Genomic DNA, 13,057 nt, shown 5'->3' with positions numbered 1-13,057 from the left:
ATTATTACTATGGTCATGTTGACACAGTAAGATTTTACTTTTCTTATCCAAAAGCTGGCAAAGTCCTTTTTTAAATCTTTGCTGCCGTGTGCAGGTTGTTAAGATTAAAACAAGAACATGTCTATAAATACACCTTGTAGCTGGAACTTTAGCCATTTAAACACGCTTTGAGTTTTTATCTACACTGTGTATTTCTTATTTTGTGATGACGTGATTACGGCTGATATGTCTGCTATCACTCCAACCCACACTGATGCTCAGATTAGCGAAATCAAACAAAGTCAAACTGCATCGCTAACCCTGATCTGAGCTCATCCCCACACAGTGAGGGTTGCGTTTTGCGTGTCCTACCTGAGCGGCTGGACTGCAGCACCTGCAGGGCTTGAGCCAGCTCCTTGAAGCCCTCAAGGTTTTTATCATTCTGACTGTACAGGAGGATCTTCTTGGCGTCCGAGAAAAGGCGAGAAATTCTGCAAAATAAAAGTAAAACATCAAATGTGAGCCACAAAGGAGCTCTTAGCATGCATACAAACACAGAGGGAAAGACCCGGCACATGCCAGCTTACAGTGAAAACAACAAACAGGTTAAAATGACATTTCTGTTGACACTCAAAACAGTTAAAGTGTTAGTTATTATGGAAGCAGTGACTAACTAAACTCCAGAGTTTAAGGTTTACATTCGCCTAACAAGCAAAAGATCCCCCGGTTTGATCACAGATCCAATCTGCTGCTGAAGTGACCACCTTCTGAATGAGGGATCAGCCAAAAGTAGGTTCTAGATAAAAGTAGTAGATATGTAAGGATACTACTTCAGTCCACAGGTTCAAGCTAACCTTCTTACACTGACTGTCTGCAGACAGAAAAGGGAGGAAGGTGTCAGCAGATGGTGCCATTTAAAATATGTGAAGTGAAACAGTGGAAAAAGGTTCAAAATTAAACTCTACAGGAAGTTTAAGTGTCACTTTAAAACAAGTAAAGGAACAAGAAGTATTAAAGTGAAAAAGCTCAGATAAGTAATTTATATCGTAGCTTTAAGTCTTAAAAGTAGTTGATGTTTATGTGTCACAACATCTGAGAGTTATTGAGCTTCTGGCTCCTTAGGAGAATGAAAACGTAGCAGGAATTTGATAAGCAACCAATAAGATTAAAGATTTGAGGCCTCAGTCACACAGGCCTAGAGACCAGCGAACCTCCAGCGACCTGTGGGTGATATTGGCTCACAAAGAAGATGTTGCACCAGAAACCTCTTTATGACCGATCTGGTCACCAGCAGATTCCCACGGTACACCACAGGTTGGATGAAAGATGCCGGTTAGTCTGCAAACGCTCGCCCACTAACCACAGAGTGGTGGTGAAAGTCAAAAACATACGACACAAACCAGAAAAAAAACTATGTTCGCCTTCATAGTAAAAGCGACTCCTTATTGCTGAAACCAACACATTTCAAAAGGCCGCAGCTTTTACTTTGAAGGTCACTGCTCCAGTACCGCTTAACGAGCAGCTCCCGAGTGTAAACTAATAGCGAAAAAAGCGACCACAAAATCGGCTGATGTGTGTGATGTAATCAGTCATGATGAATCCTTACTGATTTTGGGTTAAGGCCATGAAAACAGCTGAAGCGTCAACTTATACACAAACACTGAGAGCAGATGACCTGCCGGTGTTGGTTAGAGGTAAAAGCAGCTGAAATCTTAAAATTCAGTTTTGTCTGTTAATGTGTGAGAGGAGGAAAGTTAAAGTGTATCAATAAAGTTTCAGAAATAAAGTCACTGACAGCCTATTTCAGCTCTACAGACGGCATTTAGGTAAGAACTGAGCTGAGATTTCACTCTATATGTAAATGTAAATAACAAGAAATGAAAGAATGTGAGGTACTATCAGAATAAAATTCATTTTACTTAAAAATGTCTGCTGATTAGTAAAAGATGAAACCACAAGCACGCTTTAGCAGTTTAATAAAGATGAGAAGTTTTTCAGAATAAAAGCCTCTTTTTTGGCCACTCACATTGAGTCGTTGAAGTTGCCGACGATGCCCGGGGACTCGCCCGGTGTCGGATGTCTGAAGCAGGGGTTGTTGGCGTTGCAGAGGATTCCCTGAAGCCAGGGCAGCGTGCCGGCTGACGGCATCGCCTTGTTTGGAAAATGACCTGCAGACAGGAAATGAAAACAGGAAGTCACAAGAAAGTCGGAAGATCTTGCAGTAAAAGTGACAGGAAAGCTGTGACCAGCTCCAAATAGGCTCATTGGAGATATAGTGCACATTTTTAGGTGCCCTCCAACTCACCTCTGCACTGTAACATGAAGAGAATAAAGCCCCTGTGTTTCCCAATGTAAGATATGCAGGTTTTAAAGCCATACATGTGGTTTTGCCTGTGTGCTGCGGTCAGATTTAATCTGAAAGATGTTCTTTATCTTCCTGGTCTGATGGAACAAAGTGTTCCCACGTTCACCTGGACTCAGAGGTGTCAGATAAGCTGCAATTGGTTTATTGTCGCCCGCAGTCGAGCAACAGCGGCACCCGCTGCAGGTTGAAGCCGAGGGCAGAGGCACGAGCGGGTTCACTTTGAGAGCCAAGACCTTTACTCCCTTCTCTCATTGAGCTTCACCGTGTCAGCTGTACGCACAGAGAAGGCGCTGATATCAGGGAACCTTTAAGACTGCCAACTGGCCTCTTTTTAATCAAAACACAGATAAGATAAACGAGAGGCGCAGATTCACTTCACTCGACAGCAGAGTGAGGGCCACACAGGTGGAACAACAGCTTCAGGCTGAGCTCAGGGGTGAAAAACTCCCACAGGCTCCAGACCAAAACACCAGAGCTTGACTTGTTAAACTGGGTGTAAAAGACACACTGCAGCTTAAATCTGTGAACTGATAATGATCATAAAACATGTTAATAAATGGCCTGTATTTGTATAGCGCTTTACTAGTCCCTAAGGACCCCAAAACGCTTTACACATCCAGTCATCCACACCCACATTCACACACTGGTGATGGCAAGCTACATTGTAGCCACGAGGCTGCCGGACACTGGCACCACCGGGCCCTCTGACCACCACCAGTGTGAAGAGTCTTGCCTAAAGACACAACGACCAAGACTGTCCAAGCCAGGGCTCGAACCGGCAACCTTCCGATTACAAGGCGAACTCCCAACTCTTGAGCCACGAGTGCCACAGAGCAAATGATGAACTGTGTGCTGCTTAATCAATTAATAGCTCGAGCGAAAGCTCCACCCACTCAGACCTCCCTCCTGGTGTTTGTCAGGTTCAGATTTACATTGTAAGCAGGTCCATATGCAGACTCATGTGCAATTTACAGTACTGCAATTGGGTCACCTTGTGCACGTGTGCACCATGATTTCCCCACACCAGCAGCGGTCTGCCAACAATCCTCAAAAACAGGCAGGTAAACATAAACATGCGGGTTTAGGCAAATATTTTAATAAACTTATCACTACTGGTTTCATCATGTCTGCTGCCCGTGACAGAGAAGTCATGTTCATACACACAGACAGGTTAGATCACGATTTTTCCCACTGGGGCTGAAAAAGAAAAAACTAGAGGAAGAAAGAAAGCGGAGGTTATGTGGGTGTTATGGTTGGTAACCTACGCTAGCTCGCTATTCAGTGACGTCTGAATCATAGCCATAAACAGCCTTTTACACACTGTAATGAAAATAGTTATACTCTAAAGATGGTGCTAGTCTAGGCACAGACAGACTAAAGGGATATCCTTCAGTCCTCCACCTGTCCCAGCAGCAGGTGGAGTCTCTCTTGTCTGTGCCTTATTATGAAACAGAACTTCTGTTTCGTGCTGCCAACTCAAACATGTGGATCTACGCACTGTGGCCTGACTCTGCTGTGATAACTGCGTCACACCATCCACATCATCACGTTGTTTTCTTTGCAGTTATATTCCAGCGTGGTTACACCTCAGTCAGCTGGCTGCTTTATTTAGCAATTTCACTTATCATGGCCCCTGAGGTGTTCAGAGTTTGCTGGAAGTTGGTAAAATAAACTCATTTGGACATATACACACACACACACATATATATACACATGCAGATGTACACTCATCCCCCCTCCCCCGCCAAACGCCTTCGACGCTTATTCCCTTCCGATGCCGACGGTGGATCAAGGAGACCAGCGCTTATGCTGCAGCCCGGATGTACTGTCTACACTGGCTGTCTCTCACCCTTTACCCATCCCTGTTGCTTGTCATGTGTTTCTTTGGTGTATTAAGAGTTTTTTCATGTGCTCTTATGTGCAGAGGTGCTTTTTTCTGTTCTCAAACTGATCTCCCTGTTGGAGCTCAGTCTGGGGGGAGTTATTTTTTTCTCCTTATCTTTCCTCATGTGGTGCATTTTCCATTGTTATACCCCTCTGACCTGTCTTCCCCATGTGATGTTTTTGTGTAATGTATGTATGGTCGGGGGCTAAGATGGCGCCGCTATTGCGTGCAATAGGTCGGCAGCCTTAACATGAAATTTCCCACTCGTGGGACTAATAAAGGTATCTTATCTATCTTATTTGCTCAGGAGCACAGTTGAAATATTTTCTTCCCAAAGCGCTTCTTTATCTGGTCACTGTGCAGCAGGTGAGTTTTTCAACAACGCCTTAACTCTTAAATCACCTGTGAGACTTGGCGATGCATTCAAGTACACCCCTGAAAGGTCAGAGGTTTTGGAGTAACACGTTGGCGTACAGATGTGATGCACCTCAGTGGGAAACGTTCTCCCGTAACAACTTAACTCAAGCGTGTTAACAGCTGAATTTGAGAAAGAGATGATATTTTTTAAAAGACAATCAAATTTCAACACTTGACGAATTGCTTTAGGATGAAACATCCACACTTTGGTTTTACTCTTTAGATTTTAAACAGCATCTAAACTTTTTTTAGATGCTGTAAACAGAGTCAACTGAAGTGAATAATGTGGAAAAACCTTAAAAAGAAGCCACAGATGAAGGAGACTGCCCTCACGTGACTGATTCAGACTCGTTAAAGGTGATGTCAACAGCCACATTCTCTTTAGAAATTAATCTTAAAAAGTAATTTTATCCTGTTGACTCAATCACATCCATTATACTTCTGATGTTTTTGGCCGGCATGGTGGACAATCGCCTGAAAGAAGAGTGGGATCTACAGCTGAAAGCAGCTCAGCAGCTCTGAATATCTGCCACAAAAACAAACAGAAAGGTTTCCACAGAGCAAATGATGAACTGTGTGCAGCGGAGCTGTCGTATCACATCAAGTCACATTAATTTGTACAGCACGTTTAGCACGCGGTGTTGACCCAAGTGCCCATGCAGAGGGATTAACCATTATAAATTCATCTCCATGAACATGTTCAAAGCTAAAAACTGGATATTAAAGGATCGAGCGGGCTCCAGCTCATCTCTGATCCAGCGTGGCGAGTTTCAACACGTCCCTGCAGCTCACATGCTGCGTGAATCACTGCACAACTATTCTCATACAGCACGAGAAGTGAAAGTACTTCGAGTGCCCAGAGCTTCTGCTTTCACGGGGAAAGAGGAAGACGAGCAGCTTCCTGCTCCGTCTTCATCTCCTGATGTTGACGTTTGGCCCGGGTGAGGCAGAGAGGCGCTCCTCCTCTGAGATAATCGGTGAGGAATGAAAGCGTTTCCTTTTGTTTCCTGTCAGGCAGGTTTCATTCATCCAGTCAAAAAGTATAGCCTGAAGCTTCGGATTCTTCATCTTCAGCTGCTGACACCGGATTATCTCAAGATCCCCTCAGTCATTTTAAACTTTGGCATTTTACACCCTATTTGAGTCGGTTTATGCCGACATGTGTTACACTTTAAACGTTTAACTGCGTCGTTTTAAGGAAGGATTTCCTGAGCTTCAACAGAGCGAGATGAAAAGACGGCTGAAGAGTTAATTACAGCAAATTGCTGTTATTAACAGTGACAAATTCCCAGTAAAATCACAGATATTCCCTGTGCAGTGATGCCAGATTTAATAGTAAAAAGTTAACACTTAAAAGCATTTCTTGATCTGGACAAGTTGCTTGGATGCCTTTAGGGTAAAGATTTCACGGGGGTGGAATAACAATAGGTCACTAAGGACAGCAGTGTGGAAAAACACTAGTATATTTCCACTGATTCCACTAATTTCTCTTAAGCAATTTTAGGCTGTTCTTCCTTTGTTTTTCAACTAAACGGCTCAATAAATGAGAAAAATTACTTTTTTTTCCTTCAAAAGTCTCGGCATGAAAACACACAACAGGAAGTCTTTTTTTCCGGAACTGCTGTAAAACAGGTTTGGGGTTGGGGTCGTCCCAGATCGTGACTTTATATCTCACAGGGTTCATCCGGGTTAAAATATGACTGTTGGCTGCACAATATCGTCTGCAGCTGTGGAAGAGTTTACCGATCAGTTGATGGGAAGAACGTGAACTGATCAATTGTGAAGTCTGTGTTTTTGAGGTCTGGACTGTTGGTCGGGTGACGTCAGCTTTCGCTGAGCAGATGTGTCAGTCAATGCTCAAAGTAAATGAACAAACAGATGGGTGGAAACATAATTAAGTTGCTGACATGTGACTAATAAATGGAGTTACCAGCAGATGTTCAGTTTTTCTTCATTTTCACAGCGCTCGCCGGGCGAAAAGGCCTCGCATCACACAACCATTCGCTATAGGTTTAAAGTGGACCTTCGCTACTGAGTCACCGCTTCACGTCTTCATATTTTGCTTTCAAGGAGCAAAATCCAGTTTTTCTCTGGACATTTGCTGCTTTTTCACTGTTTTTAAGTCCAGTTCTTATACCTGACCATTTTTAACCACTTAGCATTAACAAATGAATCACTCAAACATAAAAATTCGCCAAACTCAAGAGATGAACCGGTGTTGAATCTACACATAACAGAAAAATAAAAAAAGACCAATTTCCATCTGCAGTTCAGTCCAGCTTCGTACACCTTTGATTCAAACTTGAGATCCTTTCCATGTGGAAGTAACCTGGAAAATGTTTTCCTGCTTTCTCTCTCCGTGAGATCACCATAACTTCCTGTCTGAGTCAGCTTCTTCTCTCCAACTTCTCCATGTCCTTCGTCATATTTCCTTTCAGGCTTGGGAAGATGTTCAAAACATCTGATTTCAAACAGCTGATTTATTTATGCAACATCGAGGTCTACGCTGAGATGGAAAAAGAAGACGCTGAAGTGAGGTTTAACCCTTTCATGCAGTTTAGCACTCCTATCAGAGCTTTTTGATTGTCAATGACCTTCACGACGTCTGATAATGAGCGATAAAGAGCAATAAAAAACAAGCTCCTCGTGATAAACAACACGGGGAGATTCATTTAGCACATAGAGCTTTAATTTGAAATCCTGCAGCAGTAAGCAATACTGCACTTCCTCCTGCTTCCAGGACGACTGTCAATCAATAACCTCGGGTAATGAGAAATCAATCAGTGTGAAACTGATATCAGATGTTTCTAAAGGTGCAAGGGTCTGAAGAGAGATGATAACCAGCATAAGATATTCCAGCACTCATCTGGCCGCCCCTGGACCCTCCAGGAACACCTGAAAACAGGACTCCAGCTGGACTAGGCTGGAATGTATGTGCCTACAGCCTGATCGCCCCCTGTGTGACCACCAATAACTGACACCCTCACTGCCACGCCGGGGGAGGAGACGGGGTCAGGGTGCACAAATTAAGGTAGCTCTATCCCCCCTCCATGATGATGCTGGGGTCAGAAACACACCTGCGACTTTGTTTTTAAAATATACATTTTGTAAAAAAGGACATAGATTTAGCTTTAATTCAGATAATAGTCAACAGCAGTCAGCTGAACATCAGCCTGGCTCTGGGTTTTTTCATCATTCATTTCAAAGAGGGCAGAGCTTTGGGCAAGAACACACAAGTCTGTGTGTGACTTATCTGCACATTAATGGGAAAATTAGACAAAAAACAAAACAGAAACGTGCATTCATTGATAAAATCAGCACAACCCAACCCCCGCTACACTTATATATTACATTGTGTGATTTATATAATGGTGGTGCACCTCACAGCAGGAACGTTCTAGATTTGAACCTATGTGTTCATGTCTCTCACCTCCAGCGCGTATTTGCACCACCTGACTGGTGCTGGTCCAGTTCTGTTTTGGTTTGAGAGTGTTTCTAGCAGAAGCTGTGCTCATTTTTTGTGCAAAGAAAATCACTTTCGTAGCTGAAAAACGAAGTCAACGTAGATGACGTCCAACATACGTCAAACACCGCCTGATGTTGTCACCACCATGTTTATGACATCATCATTTTTAGCTCCGTGTGCTGGGTCAACCTTGACAAGCATAAACTTCGCGTCACACCAAGATTTGTCTCCCAGATCAAACAGACACGATGCTGCAGGCTGATTGGATGAGGATGCTCTCCGACATCACTCTTCGTCACTTGAAACTTTGTGAAACTGGGGCAGCCGTTGCCTCAACGGATCGATCGGCTCAGGCTCTGAACCAGAGCGCCATTTGATTAGCATTTAAATAAAGGTTTTCAACTCACACTCATGCTGCTCGTAGGGAGGGTAGTTCAGCCGCACAGAGATGAGGATGAAGAAGATGAAGAGGGGCCAGACGATCTCCGCCAGGAGCTGGAGCTGAAACACACACAGACGCACACTTTAACACGTAATCCAGCTAGAAACAGGAAACCATTAGAGAAACACAAAAAGAGTGCGTGCATGCGGTCTAAAAGCCTCCTGATTGGCTCCTTTTAAGCTTCACGTGTTTATTATCAGAAGTTATTCATAATTAATGAAAAGTCATTGATCGATCAGCAGCAGAGCACGGAGCCCAAACCAGGTTACTAATCAGGGTCGAGTGAAAATCCCCCCCCCCAAAAAAAACAAAAAAAACCCACATAACTCCAGAGAGGTGACCTTAAACCCCCATCACACTGACCGCTTTGTTTCTGTGGTCAAACATAAAACAAGTCAGACAGGAGGATCTATCCAGGTAACACAAACTGAACCAGTTAAAGTCAGCTTCATCTCAGTTTGCAAACATAAAAATGTAGAAAATAAAAGTAATTTTTTTTATTTCCAGCTCCTCACATGATGCTTTGCAGAAGAGCATCATTAAAAAAATGTTTCTCTCTGCTATCAGACATGTTATCAAACAATCAAGCGATTGATTTATCCAGAAACTGATCAGCTAAATAACATTTAATCTAAATTGCTATACAAGTAGTTCTTTCTCCAAGGACAGGCACACACTGATAACATATTCAAACAACATGGCATTTATTCCATGCTTTTAGACTTTTCTTCTGTAACCATCTGTAAAAATCCCACAAACACTTTTTCCTTCAGCTAAAGATATCGGCTTTCAGGAACCGCATGACTGATTAATAAATCCAACATGTCAGAGCAGAAGAAGGTGCAGTTTCTTTAAGGACAGGAAGGTAAAGGCTCATAAAAGCAGCCTAATCGACTGTTTTGTCTAGCAATATTTTTCGTTCAGTCCAACATTTAACATTTTAAGGGTCTAAAGGTCCTCAAAGGTGATTTATGGACCAAGTGATTGACTGAATAATGCAGAAACTGAAAAAAAACCTTTAAAAAGACTTTTTATGGACCAAATGACACCCTGATGAATGAAAAGTGATGTAAAGGTTGACAGGCTAAGCCCTGATGTGTGTGTGTGTGTGTGACTGACCGTCTGTCGTCGTCTGTAGGTGAAGTTCTTCCACAGCAGCAGACCCAGCTGTGTAGTGACAGACATTCCTGCTGCCGCCGTCGCTGCTCCGCCTGAATGATCGTCAGCTGCCGCTCGCTCTGCATTAAAGCACACACAACACTGAGCTCAAAGGTGCAGGGGTCAAAGGTCACATCAGATACTGAAGCTGCTGATCTCAGTCCAAGTTATCAGCTGAAACACAGTCAGCAACTGTCCCAGTGTTTCCCATCAGAGTCATCCTCACAGGGTTCCCTCTTCATTCTTAGCGAGAGCATTTGGAAATAAAACAGGAAATATTTCACAAATAAAACACGAATTAAAATCTTATCAAACATTTTTAAATTGTCTGAGGATTTTAATCAGAGACCTGACATATGTATTTTTTAAGGTGATTCGAATCCTGACCCAGGGACCTTTGGAGCAAACTGCACATCTGCCATCACATCTTTACAAACACATCAAACTGTGGGCGTCTCCTGGATGATCTCAGGAGAACATCGCAACCCGTTTCAGATCCAGGTATCCTTCTGGAGTCAGGATTTCATCCCCTTAGAATTATTTATAGCGTAGGTGAATCTAAGAAAATCTCCTTTTTTACCCTCTCAGCTCTCGTTTTCCTCCCGGGTTTACTCCACCCTCTCATCCAGATTTGGTCACTTCTGGATATGAATCCAACGTTCAGGATTTAAAAATACACACCTGAGGGTCTCTCACACCACAAACTCCAAACTAAGGTTCACGTTTTGGTTTCATGCACTCTGGTTTGATTTAGCTTGAGTTTGTAATCACGCAACAGCACAAAAACAACTTCACCTCGCATACCTCCACCCTGCCATCATCACCTGCATGGGCTGGGTCTCGCTTTGAACCGTGATGACTACTGCCTTCTATTATGACTTTATTAAACAGAGAGCACATCCATCGTGTTGCCTGCCTGTAGGCGTTACTTTATCCCACTTTGTATAACATCAAACCATCATTCAGTAAAAACTTGATCCCTTCCTTGTATTTTGACTTTTTTTCAGGTCTGGATCTGCAAACAGCCTCCCACACACTAATTAGAAAAGGTAGAGAACTCAAGGAAGGTCTAATACCGAGAAGCTGCAAATAAATACGTTTCTGCATCTTCAAACACATGCCAAGTGATTTTGTTTCTCTTTGTGGGTTTTTTGCCGTAACTGCAATTGGTCTGAAAGTCTGAACCAAACGAAACACTCCTGCACGCTAATAACAATCTGAGCACCTGTGATTTAAATCCAGCGTGTAAGCACTCAAACGCCTCAAAGTGCACGTGAAAATCTACACCATAAAGCTTGAAACAAAAGCTTTATCTCTTCCTTTACTGCGGCATGAATACGCACTTAGATACAATATGCGGTGTTTAAGGTCAGACATTTCAATAAATAAGAGATGTCAACTAAAGCCCCAGTCAGCAATATTCACCCATGTGACGTCAGCCCCTGTTTCTGAGAACTTCTCGTGGGCTACTGGTGGTTTTCTTTACAAAAAAGCAGAACACACACAATGTAAGGCAACACGCAAAAAGCTCCATCAGGACTGCGGCACACGTACAACCCTCGTCTTCATACGAAGCTGCTCTGACATGCAATGCTCTCCAGTTCTGTATTTTATTTTGTATTGATTTTAATCATTCACCTCCCACATACTGGTGTGGACACCGAGAGCTGCAGAGCCTATGGATGTCCACGCCGAGCCCCACCCTCACCGTCTGATAACAAACTTCATGTCACCCTGCAGACTCTCGGATGCAGAAACAGTAAAACTTGATAAGAAAATAAGAAAGCGAGCTGGTTTTACACGTGCGCTACATTAACCTGAGAGTGAGCCACAGGTGTCGCTCTTTAACCTGCAGGTCTCGGGTTTAAAGTCTGGGTGGTGTGAGAGGTCATCATGCGTCCTGTCGCCGGGTTTAGGCAGCTCAGGTGTTACTTGTGGTGTTAATGAGATTCAGGACATGGTAACAGGACCCTAAGAAGGGGACCAGGAATTAGGGTCTAGGTGACTCTCACAGTCTGTTTTAATGGGTAATAACCCTTACAGTCAAAAATGCCCAGAATCCATCCCTGTGTATCCCAGCAACCCCGACAATGACTTTTCTTCATCTTTTAATTTTTTTATTTGAATTATATTTCGAGGAAGATCCTTTTGAAGGAATTTTAATTATTATTCACCTCTGGCTCTAGTATGTCTTTATCCTGTCTTCCTCCCCTCACCGCCAACCGGTCGCAGCAGATGGATGCCCCTACCCAAGCCTGAAAAGGGAGTTTTTCGTTGCGTCTTGTCTCATCACAAAGCAGGCACTAAAGATGGAGTCTAAAAGGAATCGATCTACGCTCTCTGGACATCTACCTGCTGCATCACCGCAGGGATCAGCTGGACGTCAACTGGGAGCTGCAGCTTTCAGGCATGATTAATCTGATCTGAGCAAACACATGTGGAGAGCTGCAGTGCATGCTTAAGAAGTGATGAGTGCTGAGTTTTTAAGCTGGAACTGATCTTCTCAGACTTCAGATAGATGACTAAATTCATTCATTTCATTAGACCGACCATCCACAGCAGGGCTGTCAGAGCCTGGTCTGCACCTGAAACGCACCGCTCCTATCACCGCTGCTATTTACAGGCATTTATATTCATGCCTATCACCTGTATGTTAGGATCACGTCTTTAATCTAAACTGCTGAGCTCGATTTCTTCTCTTTCTTTTGTGCCGTGCAAATTATCAGCTGTGTTGTTTAAGTTTCTTCCGTCCTTTGCCATCAGGGCAGCTCCTCAGGCACGTCTCTGAAATAAGACTTAGCGTTACTTATCCTGGGCGTTGTCTTTAGTTTTGAAAGTTACAACTAATCTGCCTTAATCTTTGAGCAAAGTCGAGAATAGTCTGAGCCGCCCGTGGTTTTAAAGTTTTCACTGATCTGAAAGTAGCTTAAACAGCAGTGGAGAGTTTAATCAGCACTGGCCTGACTGATCAGTGTGATTGGGCAAAAAGGAAGGAGACCACATGGACACACACACACACCTTTACTCACACTGATCAATGAGCTGCAGCTCCGCCTCTAACACACACACACACACACACACACACTTGTTTCTTGTGGTGTGCCCATGATTAAATCAGAAGGTCAGAAACGGCCTACGGCACAACAGCTGCTTCATCTATAGAAAACTTTATCGATAAAGCTCGATCAGGTAAATCTGCAACTCCACATTTCATCTCTAAAACGCCACACTGTCATCGTCAAAGTCTGAACGAATCAATGCAGTTATTGATTAAGGTAAATGATTAGAATCCAATCATCAGTGATAACACTCCCAGACTGAGGATTTAATGTCTGTGGGTTCTAA

At 43.3% G+C, this 13,057-nt stretch overlaps 1 protein-coding gene across 1 annotated transcript in view; it reads right to left on the bottom strand.

Moving 5' to 3' along the window:
* Positions 1 to 13,057, bottom strand: part of abca1b (ATP-binding cassette, sub-family A (ABC1), member 1B) — a 41,311-nt gene that overhangs the window by 27,365 nt on the left and 889 nt on the right. Inside the window, exons 2-5 of the mRNA XM_084953596.1 lie at positions 9,674 to 9,792; positions 8,520 to 8,613; positions 2,006 to 2,147; positions 352 to 470 (exon numbers count right to left, since the gene is read on the bottom strand). Of these exons, the coding sequence (XP_084809722.1) occupies positions 352 to 470; positions 2,006 to 2,147; positions 8,520 to 8,613; positions 9,674 to 9,792 (474 nt within the window). The remainder of the gene's footprint in view (positions 1 to 351; positions 471 to 2,005; positions 2,148 to 8,519; positions 8,614 to 9,673; positions 9,793 to 13,057) is intronic.

Source organism: Perissodus microlepis, chromosome 2 (assembly GCF_051167445.1).
Source record: "Perissodus microlepis isolate ML-2025 ecotype Zambia chromosome 2, ASM5116744v1, whole genome shotgun sequence".
Taxonomy (NCBI): domain Eukaryota; kingdom Metazoa; phylum Chordata; class Actinopteri; order Cichliformes; family Cichlidae; genus Perissodus; species Perissodus microlepis.
The sequence above is the reverse complement of the archived record's forward strand: the minus strand, read 5'-3'. Positions and strand labels throughout refer to the sequence as shown.